The sequence below is a fragment of the Haliotis rufescens genome, unplaced genomic scaffold (genome assembly GCF_023055435.1).
Source record: "Haliotis rufescens isolate VD_foot unplaced genomic scaffold, xgHalRufe1.0.p SCAF_7, whole genome shotgun sequence".
NCBI lineage: Eukaryota > Metazoa > Mollusca > Gastropoda > Lepetellida > Haliotidae > Haliotis > Haliotis rufescens.
The window spans coordinates 2,051,293-2,064,938 of NW_025964361.1; the positions used below are offsets into that span (position 1 = coordinate 2,051,293).

Here is a 13,646-nt window from a genome sequence, read left to right on the forward strand (position 1 = left end):
GCAACTCGCGCAATTTTTATTTAATAAGTAAGTGTTAGGTGTGAAAACCATGTAATGGTCATAGTATGGGAAGCATTGCGCATTATGTTGAAAAGCTACGTGTTCTTTTTAGTAAATATCTGTGAACCACAACCATAACGTTTCTGGACTGTAAGACATAACTCCAGCTTGATAACGGTGTAAGAATCTACATGGAAACGTCGCTATATGCCGAAACCAGAGGTTGCTATCCATAAAGTTGTACGTATCTCTTACTTACTCACCAACTTCTAGAATGCCGATAAAACAGTTTTTGGAATGACGTAACCAGCTAACCTTTGATGGTGATACCGTGATTGCAATTGGTAAGAGACCCGTGAAGATTCCGTGATGGAATGGGTCTTCAGCAACCCATGCTTGCCGTAAAAGGTGACTATGCTTGTCGTAAGAGGCGACTAACGGGATCGGTTGGTCAGGCTCGCTGACTTGGTTGATGCATGTCATCGATCCCAATTGCGTGGATTGATGCTCATGATATTAACCACTGGATTGTCTGGCCCAGACTCGATTATTTACAGACCGCCGTCATATAGCTGGAATACTGCTGAGTGCGGCGTTAAACAACAACCCAACAACCAACAAAAGCAAATGGTAAGAAAATATTTTTCTTGACACTTGTGTATTTGCTCTGCTTCTCTGCACCAGCCTGCATTCATCCCGGTATTCAGTTGCTGACTAATAACATCCCCCATGGATGCAAAAGATTCCCGACAGACTTGCATTTGTTCTGGATTCAAACGGAAGAGCAACTTTTACTTGATGTATAATGGGGTTTGGTTGTGATTATTGCTGAAAGAGGTAGTGGAGGTCGTTCACTCCCTGTGTTTTGGTACACTATGGCGATATTAGAGCAGACAAAAAATGACTTGGAGAATCGAAACATATAAACCAGGTTGTGGAATTGCCTTGCCGATACTCAACACGTGGGAGGTAGGCCAAAGTGACAGGTTGTTAAGGGTTGGCGGAGTGGTTAAAGCGTTCGCTCGTCACGCCGAAGACCGGGTTCGATTCCCCGCATGGGAACATTTCTGGTATCCACCGCCGTGATATTGCTGGAATATTCCTAAAGGCGGCATAAAACCATACTTACTCTAGTCGTTGGCGTTTACCTCCTGGTACGGGGATGGTGTTGACAAACCAAGGATCATAATCAGGGCGATTCTGGGATTCGAACCCGAGATAATGATATTAAATCACTGAATGGCTGCGCCTTAGACGCCTGGGCCAAATGCGTTCCCTTTACAATTCTAATACCTAGAACCATGATGTTATAACATGCAATCTCATATCAATTCTATTCAAATAAATTATTTTAAAAAATACGGATGATAATTATCCTGACACTTTTATGTAACTTTTTAAAATTAATATTTACGAAGGGAAATTACTGACAGTTACTCTTTTTAGGCAATATGGTAATATTTTCATACCTGACAAAGATAAACAGATAATAATGTACAAAGGCCATGAGACTATTTACTTACCGGCATTCTTTCGTTTAACACAACATCCACAGCGAAAGTCTGTCGCCATCAATAAACCACACATACGATTCAGATAAATAGTTCTCCCTGTCTTCCGTGCATTGCGAATCAACACATTTTCTTGCGGTGAAAACATTTTTTGGGGAGCTGGTGATTGTTTATTTCAGGGAGATAGTGATTGCTTAACCCCGAGAACATTCAACTCGGGACTACTGGTCTATGAGATGCAGAGGTAGCAGTTGTTAGGGGAGTATTACCTTACAAGTTTCGTGTCATTGTATTGATAAATGACCAACAGTTGTCTACCAAGAAGGACCCCGTCGGCAAGAAAGAAGCGCTGGTGTCGTTTCCGTGTAATGGGGAAATGCCGATAGGGCTCAACTATAACAACATCCAACTAGATTTAAAAGATCGCAGCCCCAAATCATTAGTTGCAATTTAACTGTTGCATCAATTATAATCTAAAAAGCATTTTGTGTACGACGTAAACGAACCTTTGGAAAAGGCAAGTGTCCGGTGACGAATAAAAAATATACTTTGATTGGAAATGGTGTGGTTTGTACACAAGAATCAGTAGAAGTGGTGTATTCGTTTCCCAGCTGTCGTGAAAATGAACAAAATTTTGTGTTCTTTTCTTCATACGTTCTTTGGGGGGCACGGATGGCCCAGCCATCTGACGCGCCGCAATCCGTTGCGCAGAGTTGCGTCCCTTGGGCACGCCAGGAGCCTATGATCAAGGGTTTGAATCCCGGTTCGTCCCCGATGTTTCTAGGTTTGTCATCACTATACCCTTGCTCGTGGGTTTTGCTAAAGTGGTAAACGTCTAAGACCAGCATCACTTCAGGCTTTCCTCCCACATTAAGCTGACACGCTGTGTTATAACTGGAACACTTTTCCAAGCGGAGTGAAACGCAGCTCACTGACTCATAAGATTTTCGGTAATAGTTTTGCAGAATAGTCAAAAATGAACATGCTTAAAGGACGACAAAACAGAATCGATTCGAGTTAACAAAGAGTTAATCTATGTTAACGTTGTAGCAGTGATCACAAATCTGTGTAATCAGTTGTGTTACAAGCAGAAGCACGGTTCAACACGTGACCAAGAATTGAGATACCATTGAAATTTCCAATGTCTCATTCCCATGGAAGACGAAATTCCATATTTCAGACACACTCCTGATTACCCGCAAGCTAAGTCTATACAGCTTTTAATGAAAGCAGCTTTCGGAAAAGAAAAAGTCATTTAAGGAATAATTCTATCGACAGGGCACCAAGTCCAGATGTCGTAAAACTCTTTTGACTGAGTGTTTTTTGTTCTAATCCAAAAGTGCATGTATCAATTTATTTGATGAATTTGAAAGATTATTTCTCTTATTGGGGTATGATTGAATGATCTGAGGAGGTTGTTTATTTCCAGTGTAAGTGAGTGAGTATGGATTTACGCCGCTTTAGCAATATTCCAGCATGTCACGGCGGACACCAGAAATGGGTGTCGGCACCGATGTCGGGAATCGAACCCGGGTCTTCGGCGTGACGAGCGAACGCTTTAACCACTAGGCTATCCGACCGCCCCATTTCCAGTGTTTGGTACATCACGAGTATTATGGTTAGACAAACCAATGACATTACAACATGCAAGGCCTCAGTAAAGCTTTCAAAACGTTTCATGGTAGACACGTGGAGGACATTTCCAAATTTGACGCATCAGTGACCAAAATGATGTCCGATGCAATTCCCTATTTTGGCTGGTACCATATGTTCCCATGTTTTTTTAGGTGAACAATTGACTTGCCTTTGCATGTGTTTGTGACAGGATGCGCTCACCTTTTCGCGAACACCTGGCATCATTACTATTAGATAGTGATTTATAAACACAGGCTCATGATATAGTCGGAATTGTACAATCGACTCTGCTTTATGCAGATATTTCTATAGGACATGAAAAGGGTTTTGTTGCTTTATTTAGAGAATAAAACCATATGAAGATCGGATTGATGTCTATTGTCTTTCCTCCTGGAGCCCGACGGCATCCATACTCAACAGCCGGGATGATGAATCGAGTGAGTGAGTGAGTTTCATGCTGCTTTGAACATCATTCCAGTTACATCACGGCATGTAATGTGGGAGGAAAGCCTGATATGATGCAGGTCTTGGATGATCAACAATTTGGTGAAACCAACAAGCACGATGGCTGTTTCTATAGACAGGTGTGTTTGAAACCATTGTGTGTTTTGAATTAATTGTTTCAAGTCCTCAATGCAATGTGGCCGTAACATATATGTGTTAAATTAACACCAGCATTAATCATGTATATTCCCCTAATGGAAAAGAGCCAACGTGGTGTCGACAAACACAGACACTTTATGAAGACGACTCTGAGGCAACTCGACCCACTTATATAACCCCCATGCCGCATTCGTCAATATTCCATCTATATGACTGCACTTTGTTAATAGTCTAAGAGTCTGGATCAGACAAGCCAGTGATTGACATCATGAGCATCGATCCACGCAATTGAGATACGATGACATGCATCAACAAAGTCAACGAACTTGACCGCCCGATCCCGTTAGTCGCCTTTTACGACAAGCATAGTTGCCTCTTACGGCAAAATTAGGTTGGAAGACCTATTCTAACCCAGATCTTCACCGGTTAACAATGTTTCTAGGTTTGCCAGCACCATACCCGTGCACGTGGGTTTCACCAAAGTGGTAATCCAAACCACCTAGCCTGACCTCCCGATCCATTTATTCGGCTGTCACCATAAGCATAGTTTGCATAGGACCTACATTAAAACGTCGCTAACCTGTGAAGATCTGGGGTAGAATAGGTCTTCAGCAACCAATGCTTGCAGTAAAAGGCGACTATGCTTGTCGTAGGAGGCGACTAACGGGATCGGGTGGTCAGGCTCGCTGACTTGGTTGATGCATGTCATCGTATCCCAATTGCGTGGATCGATGCTCATGATGTCAATCATAATGTGCCCAGGTCATTCACAACCGAATAACCATTTCCTGCTCGTTTCATTTTCAGCCACATCAAACATGGGTGTATACTTTCTCTTACCCGGCAGTTACGTCAAAATTCTAGAGATTCAAGTTTACAATTTGTCCATTAAATATGAAAACGATGATCCAACATCACACCGGGTGGTTGCATGCAGTGCCCTCATATGTAACCACGGTGATGATCACGTCACGGAGAATGGCCAGAAAGGTATGGTAGAAACAGTGCATCCGGCGATGCGTTTAAGTCACGCAACATTCGTTTAGGTCATCGGTTGCCAAATCATCCACGAATTGTTAATCAGATATGTAGAATATCTTGTTTTGAGATGTTCCCTTGGGCATGGATTTCATTTAAGGGCAAATTATTTACGACCACGCTTATTTCACTGGCAGCTCTTTCTAGCGGTACTATTTCATTATGGTGACCAGAATCTAAAGTTGATGGAGTGAGTGAGTGAGTGTGGTTTTACGCCGCTTTAAGCAATATTCCAGCAATATCATGGCGGGAGACACCAGAAATGGGCTTCACGTATTGTACCCATGTCTTCGGCGTGACGAGCGAACGGTTTAACCACTAGGCTACCCGACCGCCACCAGAAATGGGCCTCAGGCATTGTACCCATGTCGGGAATCGAGCCCATGTCTTCGGCGTGACGCGCGAACGCTTTAACCACAAGGCTTCCCGACCGAACGCTTTAACCACTAGGCTACCTATCCGCCCTAAAGTTGATGGACAAAGTGACATGATATCATAGGATACTTGCCTGTAATTATTACTCCTTATATCCTAGTACGTTTCAAAGTATTATTGCTCGAATATCTCATCATATTGATATATATTTTGATATTTCAAGATATGTACTATTTAATATCTTGAAATACATTGAGCACTTGGTAATCCAGTATCGTACCAATGACTGAAATTATCATACATATATACGCTTTGGCTTCTTTGCAATAACCAAAACCTACTTCACTGTACAGTTATTAAAAAATTATGTTATCGCATAAAGAGCGAAAAGTATTTTAACTCCACCTCACCCCCATCCACAACACGCCTTTCTCCTCTCCGTTGTAACCAACCCCAACTCGATCTGCCTCGAGGCTGGTTGTAAGAATACGGTTTACAGATAATAATGTTAAAAATATAACTATGTCGACAGCAATACAAGAAATAAAGTCTCTACAATATAATAAAAAAAGATTTATTTAAAAAAATTTAAAATGTGTCACGAATGCAAAGCCACGGCTGTTAATATACAATGACGCTAAGCATTTGAACAGCACCATGATAAGATGCTACACCAGATAATGCCAAATCTTTATGACTTAATTACGAAATAAATTGTACAGTGATTATTGTTCCTGAAACAACATGGAATTAAACCAGGTAGGTGTCACTTAAACAGAATGACTGTCATAAACTATTCATCTCTTCCGATTGGCACCTTGGTGGTTCCTGTGTCCTTGGTCAGGTCTCACGCAACACCTGTACCATAGGCCAGCGACCCAACACATTGTCTGCAGACAGGTTTGGCGTGCCCATTGCTGTTCATTAATATTGTACATTTTTATTACGCGTATTTCACAGGCTTTAATTGTTGCGGACTGAAAAATGTTTTGAAGAAGAATAGAGGCCTATTTGATATGTAGATTAAATTGGAATGAACCCCTCTTTTCTAATTGTTGGATTCGTGGGTCGAATGCATGAAAGGAAAAGAACTGCACGAATTTATACGCTGTTCCATATTCCTTGAATTTGGTTCAGTAGAGTGAGTGAGTTGGGTTTAACGCCGCTTTTAACAGTATTCCAGTTATATCACGGCGTGTCAGCTTAATGTGGGAGGAAAGCCCGAAGTGATGCAGGTCTTAAACGTTTACCACTTCGATGAAACCCACGAGCACGGGTATAGTGTTGGCAGACCTTGCAACATAATCGGGGTGAACCGGGATTCGAAACCACAATCATAGGTTTCTGGCGTGTCCAAGGGACGCAACTCTGCACAGCGAATTGCGGCGCCTTAGACGACTGGGCCATCCGTGCCCCCTGTTTCAGTTGAATAGAAAAGTGACGATGAAATTTTGTGAACTTTTTTTATTGTACTTTTTATCATATGGATCATATCAATTCATCTGTATCTAAAACATCTACAACAGATTTTGTTTAGTTGTAGATATTTTGGATACAGATGGATTGTTACCATTCAAAATGGATTCTTTCCTATCATCTTAACAAAATTAGCTTCTTCTAGAAATCGAAACATAAACTGGAGGACATTGATTTAGAAAAAGGTCTGACTATATGTGACCGCCTCCGTGGTCTAGTGGTAGAGCGTCCGCCCGGAGAGCGGAAGGTCCGGGGTTCGATCCCCGGTCGCGTCATAACAAAAGACATTAAAAGATGGTACTTGTTGTTACCCTGTCTGGCGCTCGGCGTAAATGGGCTAAAACAAGGACTAACCGGCTCGGAGTCAGTATACTGTGTCTGAGTGGGGTATTCATGTTAAACTGCGACATGGTATCTCAGTGAGCTAGCACTATAAATCGGCATCAGTCCGGATTAGTACAAGCAGCCACATAAACACACACAAGTATTAAGTGCAATAATCTTGGACGCGACGTTAAACCCAATATATCACCTCACCTTACTATATGATAATTTAATAGTTAATTAATAATGTTGCGACATATAAACCGAGGTATAGCGTTTTCAGTGAGACATATAGCAGTACTTGCTGCTACAACAGCTATTTGTAACTGTGGTATGTTCTGGGTTGATTGCCAGCTGAGAACACAAAGAAGAGTTTTAGGGAGCAAACGTGACACTTTTAAGGTGGAATGAAACGGCAGAAAAGACCACCACAACTTCACGAGGACAATGATGGCGTATGCTTGCAATCCGATTGAGAAATGCATTGCTATCTTGGGAATCGGTTGTAACAGTAACGGAAATGGCTTCCTATTATCGTCTGGAGGACAAACTGAAGGTGCTATCTAAATGCACGGACATTTTAAATATCAGCTGTCACTAGTGTCCCTTCAGGTCATTTTGGCAACGACCACTGTGACACTCCGGACAAATTACTCGTTAGTCCACAGTATTTATACCTTCGCTGGATGTAATGTCAACAATTGCAGGCAGAGTAATAGCCCTGACGAGTCCACTGCTTCTGCATCAGTGCCGTGGAACAAAGTTCTGTTGTGCCATTGTTGGGCTGTTATGGCCATATATTTAGGTTGATTCTGTAGAATGGTTGTGTAGAGTAGCAATAAGGAGACTACGTGGACGACAACGAGAATGAGACTCCAGACTTGGATTTCCTGATATACGCCTCAGGATGGTGTCATTGCAACTGTGTCGTTCTGTATAGTGTTATAGTTAGACGACATGGTGGCAGTTTTCATTAACTTGAAATCGCATCAAGTCGATTTTTTTCAGATCGAGGGAAATATGTCGAGCTATTTGGAGTTCGAGACCAGCGGAGTAGTGAAAGTGGCTTAACACTGGTGTCATCACTGATTTTCAGTGATTCATTAATATTATTTTCAATGCAATTTTTCATTCAAGCCAAGTGGATTCTGTATCGACGGATAATCGAGACTGGTTATTCTCTGGCGTTGACGTTTTATATCAAATTAATTATATACTTTGTGTCACATGACACAGTATCTACACCATACGGCATCGGGATGCCACTCATGCATTTTACTATACATTGTATACTTACTTTATATACATCGAATTTGAAGTACAACTTTAACGGTTTTAAACGAAACAAGAAATGAAATGATCGAAAATATTCAATTTCAAGGTTTAACGTGAGCAGATAGACACACCATGATATTTTCCACGAATTTCAGACGTCAGAGAAAGCATCGTGTTACTATGACAGTTTTGTTTTTACAAAATGAGGTTTCAAAGATCATTCAGGAACATGAGTATGATTTGTTTGTTGTTTAACGTCGCACTCAGCAGTATTCCAGCTATATCACGACACTCTGTAAATAATCGAGTCTGGATCAGACAATCTAGTGATTGACATCATGAGCATCGATCTACACAATTGGGATGCGATGACATGCATCAACCAAGTCAGCGAGCCTGACCACCCGATCCCGTTAGTCGCCTCTTACGACAAGCATGGTCGCCTTTTACGGCAAGCATGGGTTGCTGACGACCTATTCTACCCCGGATCTTCACGGGTCTCCTGAGTATGAAAGGCACAAGGGTTTAAGGGATGTTTTTGTTGTTGCACAAAAATACATTTTCTCGCTTCACTAAATCAAATGTTCTGCAAATATATGTTATTTGCTGAGGTCGAATCACATGATCATCCCCCAATGTGTTTATGGCAATGTGTACATTTCTACTTTGAAAGTTCTTGACAAAACATATCCTGACAAAAGAGAACAAAGAAGACGTTTGACATTGTAATCCAATTCAGTCAAACCGGAATTATCTAAACACTGTGCCAGCCTTTGAAGCATCCCCACTCTTTCCTTGACAAGGATGCTGCAGACGGGATTACGGCATTGAGAGCCATTAAACTGAAAGGTCAAACCGACAGAGTTTCAAATACGTATCTGTGTCACCAACATGGACGAATCTCTGTAAATCCATACCCGTAGTATTCAGGAACGTAAAAAAATCTTTTATTTGCCTTAAAGTGTGGTTCTAAGGCGCATTGGTGTTACACTTGCAGTATCAACACTAACACCACCTTCCCTGTGTGGACACCTCTGTCGCGAACTCCTGGAGTCACTCCTGATTTTCAGTGTACATTCATATAATTTTCACTGCTTTTTTGCCCTTTAAGCTACATTGAATCTGTTTCGGCGGATAATCTAAACTGACTTTTCTCCTGTATTGGCGTTTTACATTAAACAAAAGTATTCAAGTAATTATTTTGATAAAAAATAATAAATAATGACACAGCTTACATACATACTACTCTTTTGATAGGGGTATTTAATATATTTTTATGATACACACAAATGATTCTCATAATGTCAAATGTATATTTAAATATCTGATTGTTATCTTATTTTAAAAGTTGAGAAGTGTATACTCGATGCTAGAAATGTCCACAAATAAAGTTTCTGGGTGAACAAGATTTTGTTTAATTGGTGGTATCGTTTACCCATGCGATGGGTTAGTTTATAGCTGTGTCTTCATAATGCATAGATTCCGTGTGCAATCCATGCTTTAGCGATGCGACAGTCGTACAATTAAAAAATAATTTAACAGTGTCCGGCTTCGCAGGCGTGCCTTTTTGTAAGATAAGGATAAGTTTAAAAGTACACAGGTGATTTTCAGCAGCTGTCATGGAAACGGAATAAAATTGCTTAAAGAAACTTTGGAAATAAGGAAACACATTGGAATTGCTCCGAAGCACCGTATTTCGCCGGATAGGTCGAACACGCGACTCCCAGTTGCCATAAAAATGACAATGAACAAGTTACATCTTACAGCAAACTGCTCTTAAGGGGATGGTATTGCAGCGCTGAGATGTAATAGTTTTTCGGTATGGCGGGCGTGGATACTGCATTGAAGATATCGTGATATGTTTTCTCCTGGTAAAACGGTGGCGGAACACTCGTGTGTCGCGCTTCATTACATATGTAATCACATATGCGTGTGTTCACGCTAATGTATGTACACAGAAATGCTGTAAATCAAGCCACACGCTCTCTCGGTTGTAACGCACAGATATTAGCCTTTGGAAAAAGTATGTAATATCCCAAGTGTGAGAGCGCCATCGCAACCATTGAATACGCTTCGAGTTATCCGTAGTACGAGACAAAAGAGTATGGACGTTACAACAGTGCCGATTACGATCCTGTAAGGGTTTTACAGATACATGGTCCTGAACGATATATCGAGATATTGAACTTCGAGTTAACGGGTTTTCACTGTAAATATATGTGACAATGCTTGAATCCTTGTCCACTGACGGAACACCTTTATTTAGTGGGGTTTTCGTATACCGCATCTATATAGCATGTATCGCTACGATTGTTCTTTTATTTAGAATTATATTTCAGGTAATGTAATGGGGATTCAAACTCGAGTCTTCGGCAAGACAGGCGAACATTGTCACCACTAGGCTACCCACGTGAGTTTTCTTCTTTCTAACAGACCATATACCTGATGTGCACAGTTGTAACTGATAATATGGAAGATGATGCGAGTAAATTTTCATATATGCTGTCAGATAAAACACAGACCCGAGAATTACAACAAAGATTATGCTTAATGAAATTGTAAGATTGGATTCTGCGCGGTCATGAAGTAATCAACTGCTTCACTTAAACATATGCTGGAAGTAAAGATTATATACCACCCTTGCATGAATAATAAATACCGGTAGTCGTCACCAGAGAATATCCAGTCTCATTATCTGCCGAAACAGATTATATTGGACGTTAAAGGCAAAATAGGAAAGAATATAATGGATCACTGAAAAAATATACCATTTCTTTCATTGACCGTTATTAACAATATCTCTAAATTTAGTTTGTCTGTCTACCATTAAACTCCTCGTAATCCAACACACCGGCATTCTCCCCTTTGTACACCTTAAAACAACCTCCCTGCTACAAGCTAAACGAACGATGGCCGCCTCTGACTTGTTCTAATCAGAGTATGAAACTGCAGCGACAGCTCATTATACGATCACTAAACGTACCACTTCAGTCATTAACCCTGAATCGAATCTTTATCTTTAGCCTCAACTAGCTTCACTACTACATTCACTTTAAGTAACGACCCTAAACTAGGACAAAAAACTACTTTATGAAATTTGCTCATTATTGAAGGAGTAAAATAATAATCGAAGTTTCTATTTTATTTGTTATGCTTTCTTAAAAAGGTAGCCAGCGTACAGTGCAGCCTTTATTGACTGTTTAATAGAGTCGTTGCTTGTAAATTGCCAAGTGATTAAATTAGAGGCAAAACCTCCCGTTAACAGAGCGAAGAAAGATCTCCCATCATTTAACGTTTATCGCTTTTCGGTTACATTTCACGTGTCCGTCTTCATGGGTAATGGGCAAAGTCCTGGTAATTTGTGATGACTATCTTAGTCTCTTGACTGGAGACTATCAACCTGTCTTGGCCTTCCCGTCCCCACGCTATGTCCTGCACGTGGATCCAGGCGCTATGCTATCTGAATGGCTGATAGAATTGTAACGGGACACCATTCATTTATGCTATCAAATGCTCTCATTATAGATAATGTGAAAAAAGTGGAAATCTAGTTTCCGATTTACTGTCGAAAAGGGTTTTATATTAACTATGCTGTATATATTTTATAAATTCTAGTTTTCAAGTCGTTTATTTGCGAGTTTCCTCTGACCTAATTTCAGGGGAAAAAATCTTGTTAAAACATTTCTGACATGAAAGGTCACGCAAGCCGAAAATTGACGTCATTATTTTGACAGCTATGAGACAATGAATTCGTTGTTTCGTAAAGAAATGAGTCAGAGTTGAATTGCGATAGACCTGAGAAATGTTTACCACAGGGCTACCGAATACCTCATGCTCGGGTTTGAAAACATCAAAGCCACGCAACAAAGTAAACATATGCATAACACTGATAAACTTCTTATTTCACAAAAAAACGAGTAAAAAACAACAGACATTACGAGTAACTTGAACAGCATGAGTGAAAAAGTTAAAAGTTGAAAAAAACTCACCCTTCCGATTTAACAGTTTCCTTCAACTTGACTGGGCACGCTTTTTCCGTGGCGTTACCTGCTGCGGTAGCTAAAGGTAAAATGAGCAGAATACCTAAAAGTTTGATAAGTACTCGTAGATCAACGTGAGCCATTCTCTGCACTTGCTCGTACGACCAGTTCTCCGTAATCAGTTAAGGAAGTTGGACCTTGGAGATGGTCTTCCAGCAACTAGTTCACAGTCTTAGCTTTCGGCGAGATACCGTCAAAGGCTTCGTTCATTGGCCGTTTCTTTCTTGCTAGTTATGCGGGATTTTATGTCTACTCACACTCGCTTCAAGCCAGATTTAATCCACTTCTATGCATTCAGACTGCTAAACAGTTGATCAAGTCATTTTTACAACATGTTGCACGAATGGAAAAAAAATAATAAAATTTTCAGAACACTCTTCTGTGCATGAAGTGGTCTTTCTGAAAGTTCAAGCGTAAAATCGAAGGTTGTAATGTAGGACTCCTGTCGGATTTACTGTTGTGCTATTGAACTTAGACGTGCATCTATCTAGGTTAACGGCAATCACATAGGTCGAACATGACACTTTGGCTTCGGATCGGGTACAGGTATCAGAACGTCCCTTGAGCGTATCATATGATCCGAACGTTCATGCCCTACTCCCAGAGAAAGTCGTATCGGTGAATCATCCATTTACAGTTTCACATAGAACTGTGAATTGGCCCCACTCTTCTAATACGACACTCTTGCGTTAAGGGTATATCCTTCGTTGATAATGACGAGCACTTGTTTCTCAGTGGTAGTCTTTGTTCAGACGGTTAACAACACTGCTGACAAGTCAATTAACAGAGTCCCATCATTTCGGAGAGAACTGACACCTGATGCACGCTGGACAGTGGTCAGTGGAACCCGGCGGTCTGTTTGATGTTGCGTTAATGGCAGAGTTCCTGGTGAGTGATGTTCCGTTCCGCCCCTCTGTCCTCCAAAACGACACCCGCTCGCCTTGTCGCCACTGTTGTAGCATTACACCAATCAATTCTTAATTCATTCACTGTCGCGCGGGCCAATCAATTCCCATACTAATTATTCCCGTGGCATTCTGAACTACGAGAGAAAGGCTTGCTAGAACGATATGTTCTACAAGGAAAAAGGGAAGTTTTACATCACAGTCTCGATTTATAACAAGCAGAGTAAGAGGACTCTAATCTAGAGATACTGTTTCTCTTATATTCACGTCGACCAGGACGAACTCGCGGGGCGGTGGTAGAGAGAACGCTCTCTTGTGATGGCAACAAACGATTTGCTTGTGAAAAACACACTCCCCGCTGGGACGAGGAACTTGTGCTGTTGGATAGCAGTTGGCAATATTACTGGTTCCCTTTCCACCTTTAGTTCTATACACCCCCCGGCATAGCTCCTCTTGTGATTCTA

At 41.1% G+C, this 13,646-nt stretch overlaps 1 protein-coding gene across 1 annotated transcript in view; it reads right to left on the reverse strand.

The window, feature by feature from the left end:
* The window catches only part of LOC124139625 (urea-proton symporter DUR3-like), a 58,604-nt gene extending 45,368 nt beyond the window's left edge, over positions 1 to 13,236 (reverse strand). The window contains exon 1 of the mRNA XM_046506853.2: positions 12,227 to 13,236. Within this exon, the coding sequence (XP_046362809.1) occupies positions 12,227 to 12,360 (134 nt within the window). The 5' untranslated portion in view covers positions 12,361 to 13,236. The remainder of the gene's footprint in view (positions 1 to 12,226) is intronic.
* Between the last annotated feature and the right edge of the window lie 410 nt (positions 13,237 to 13,646).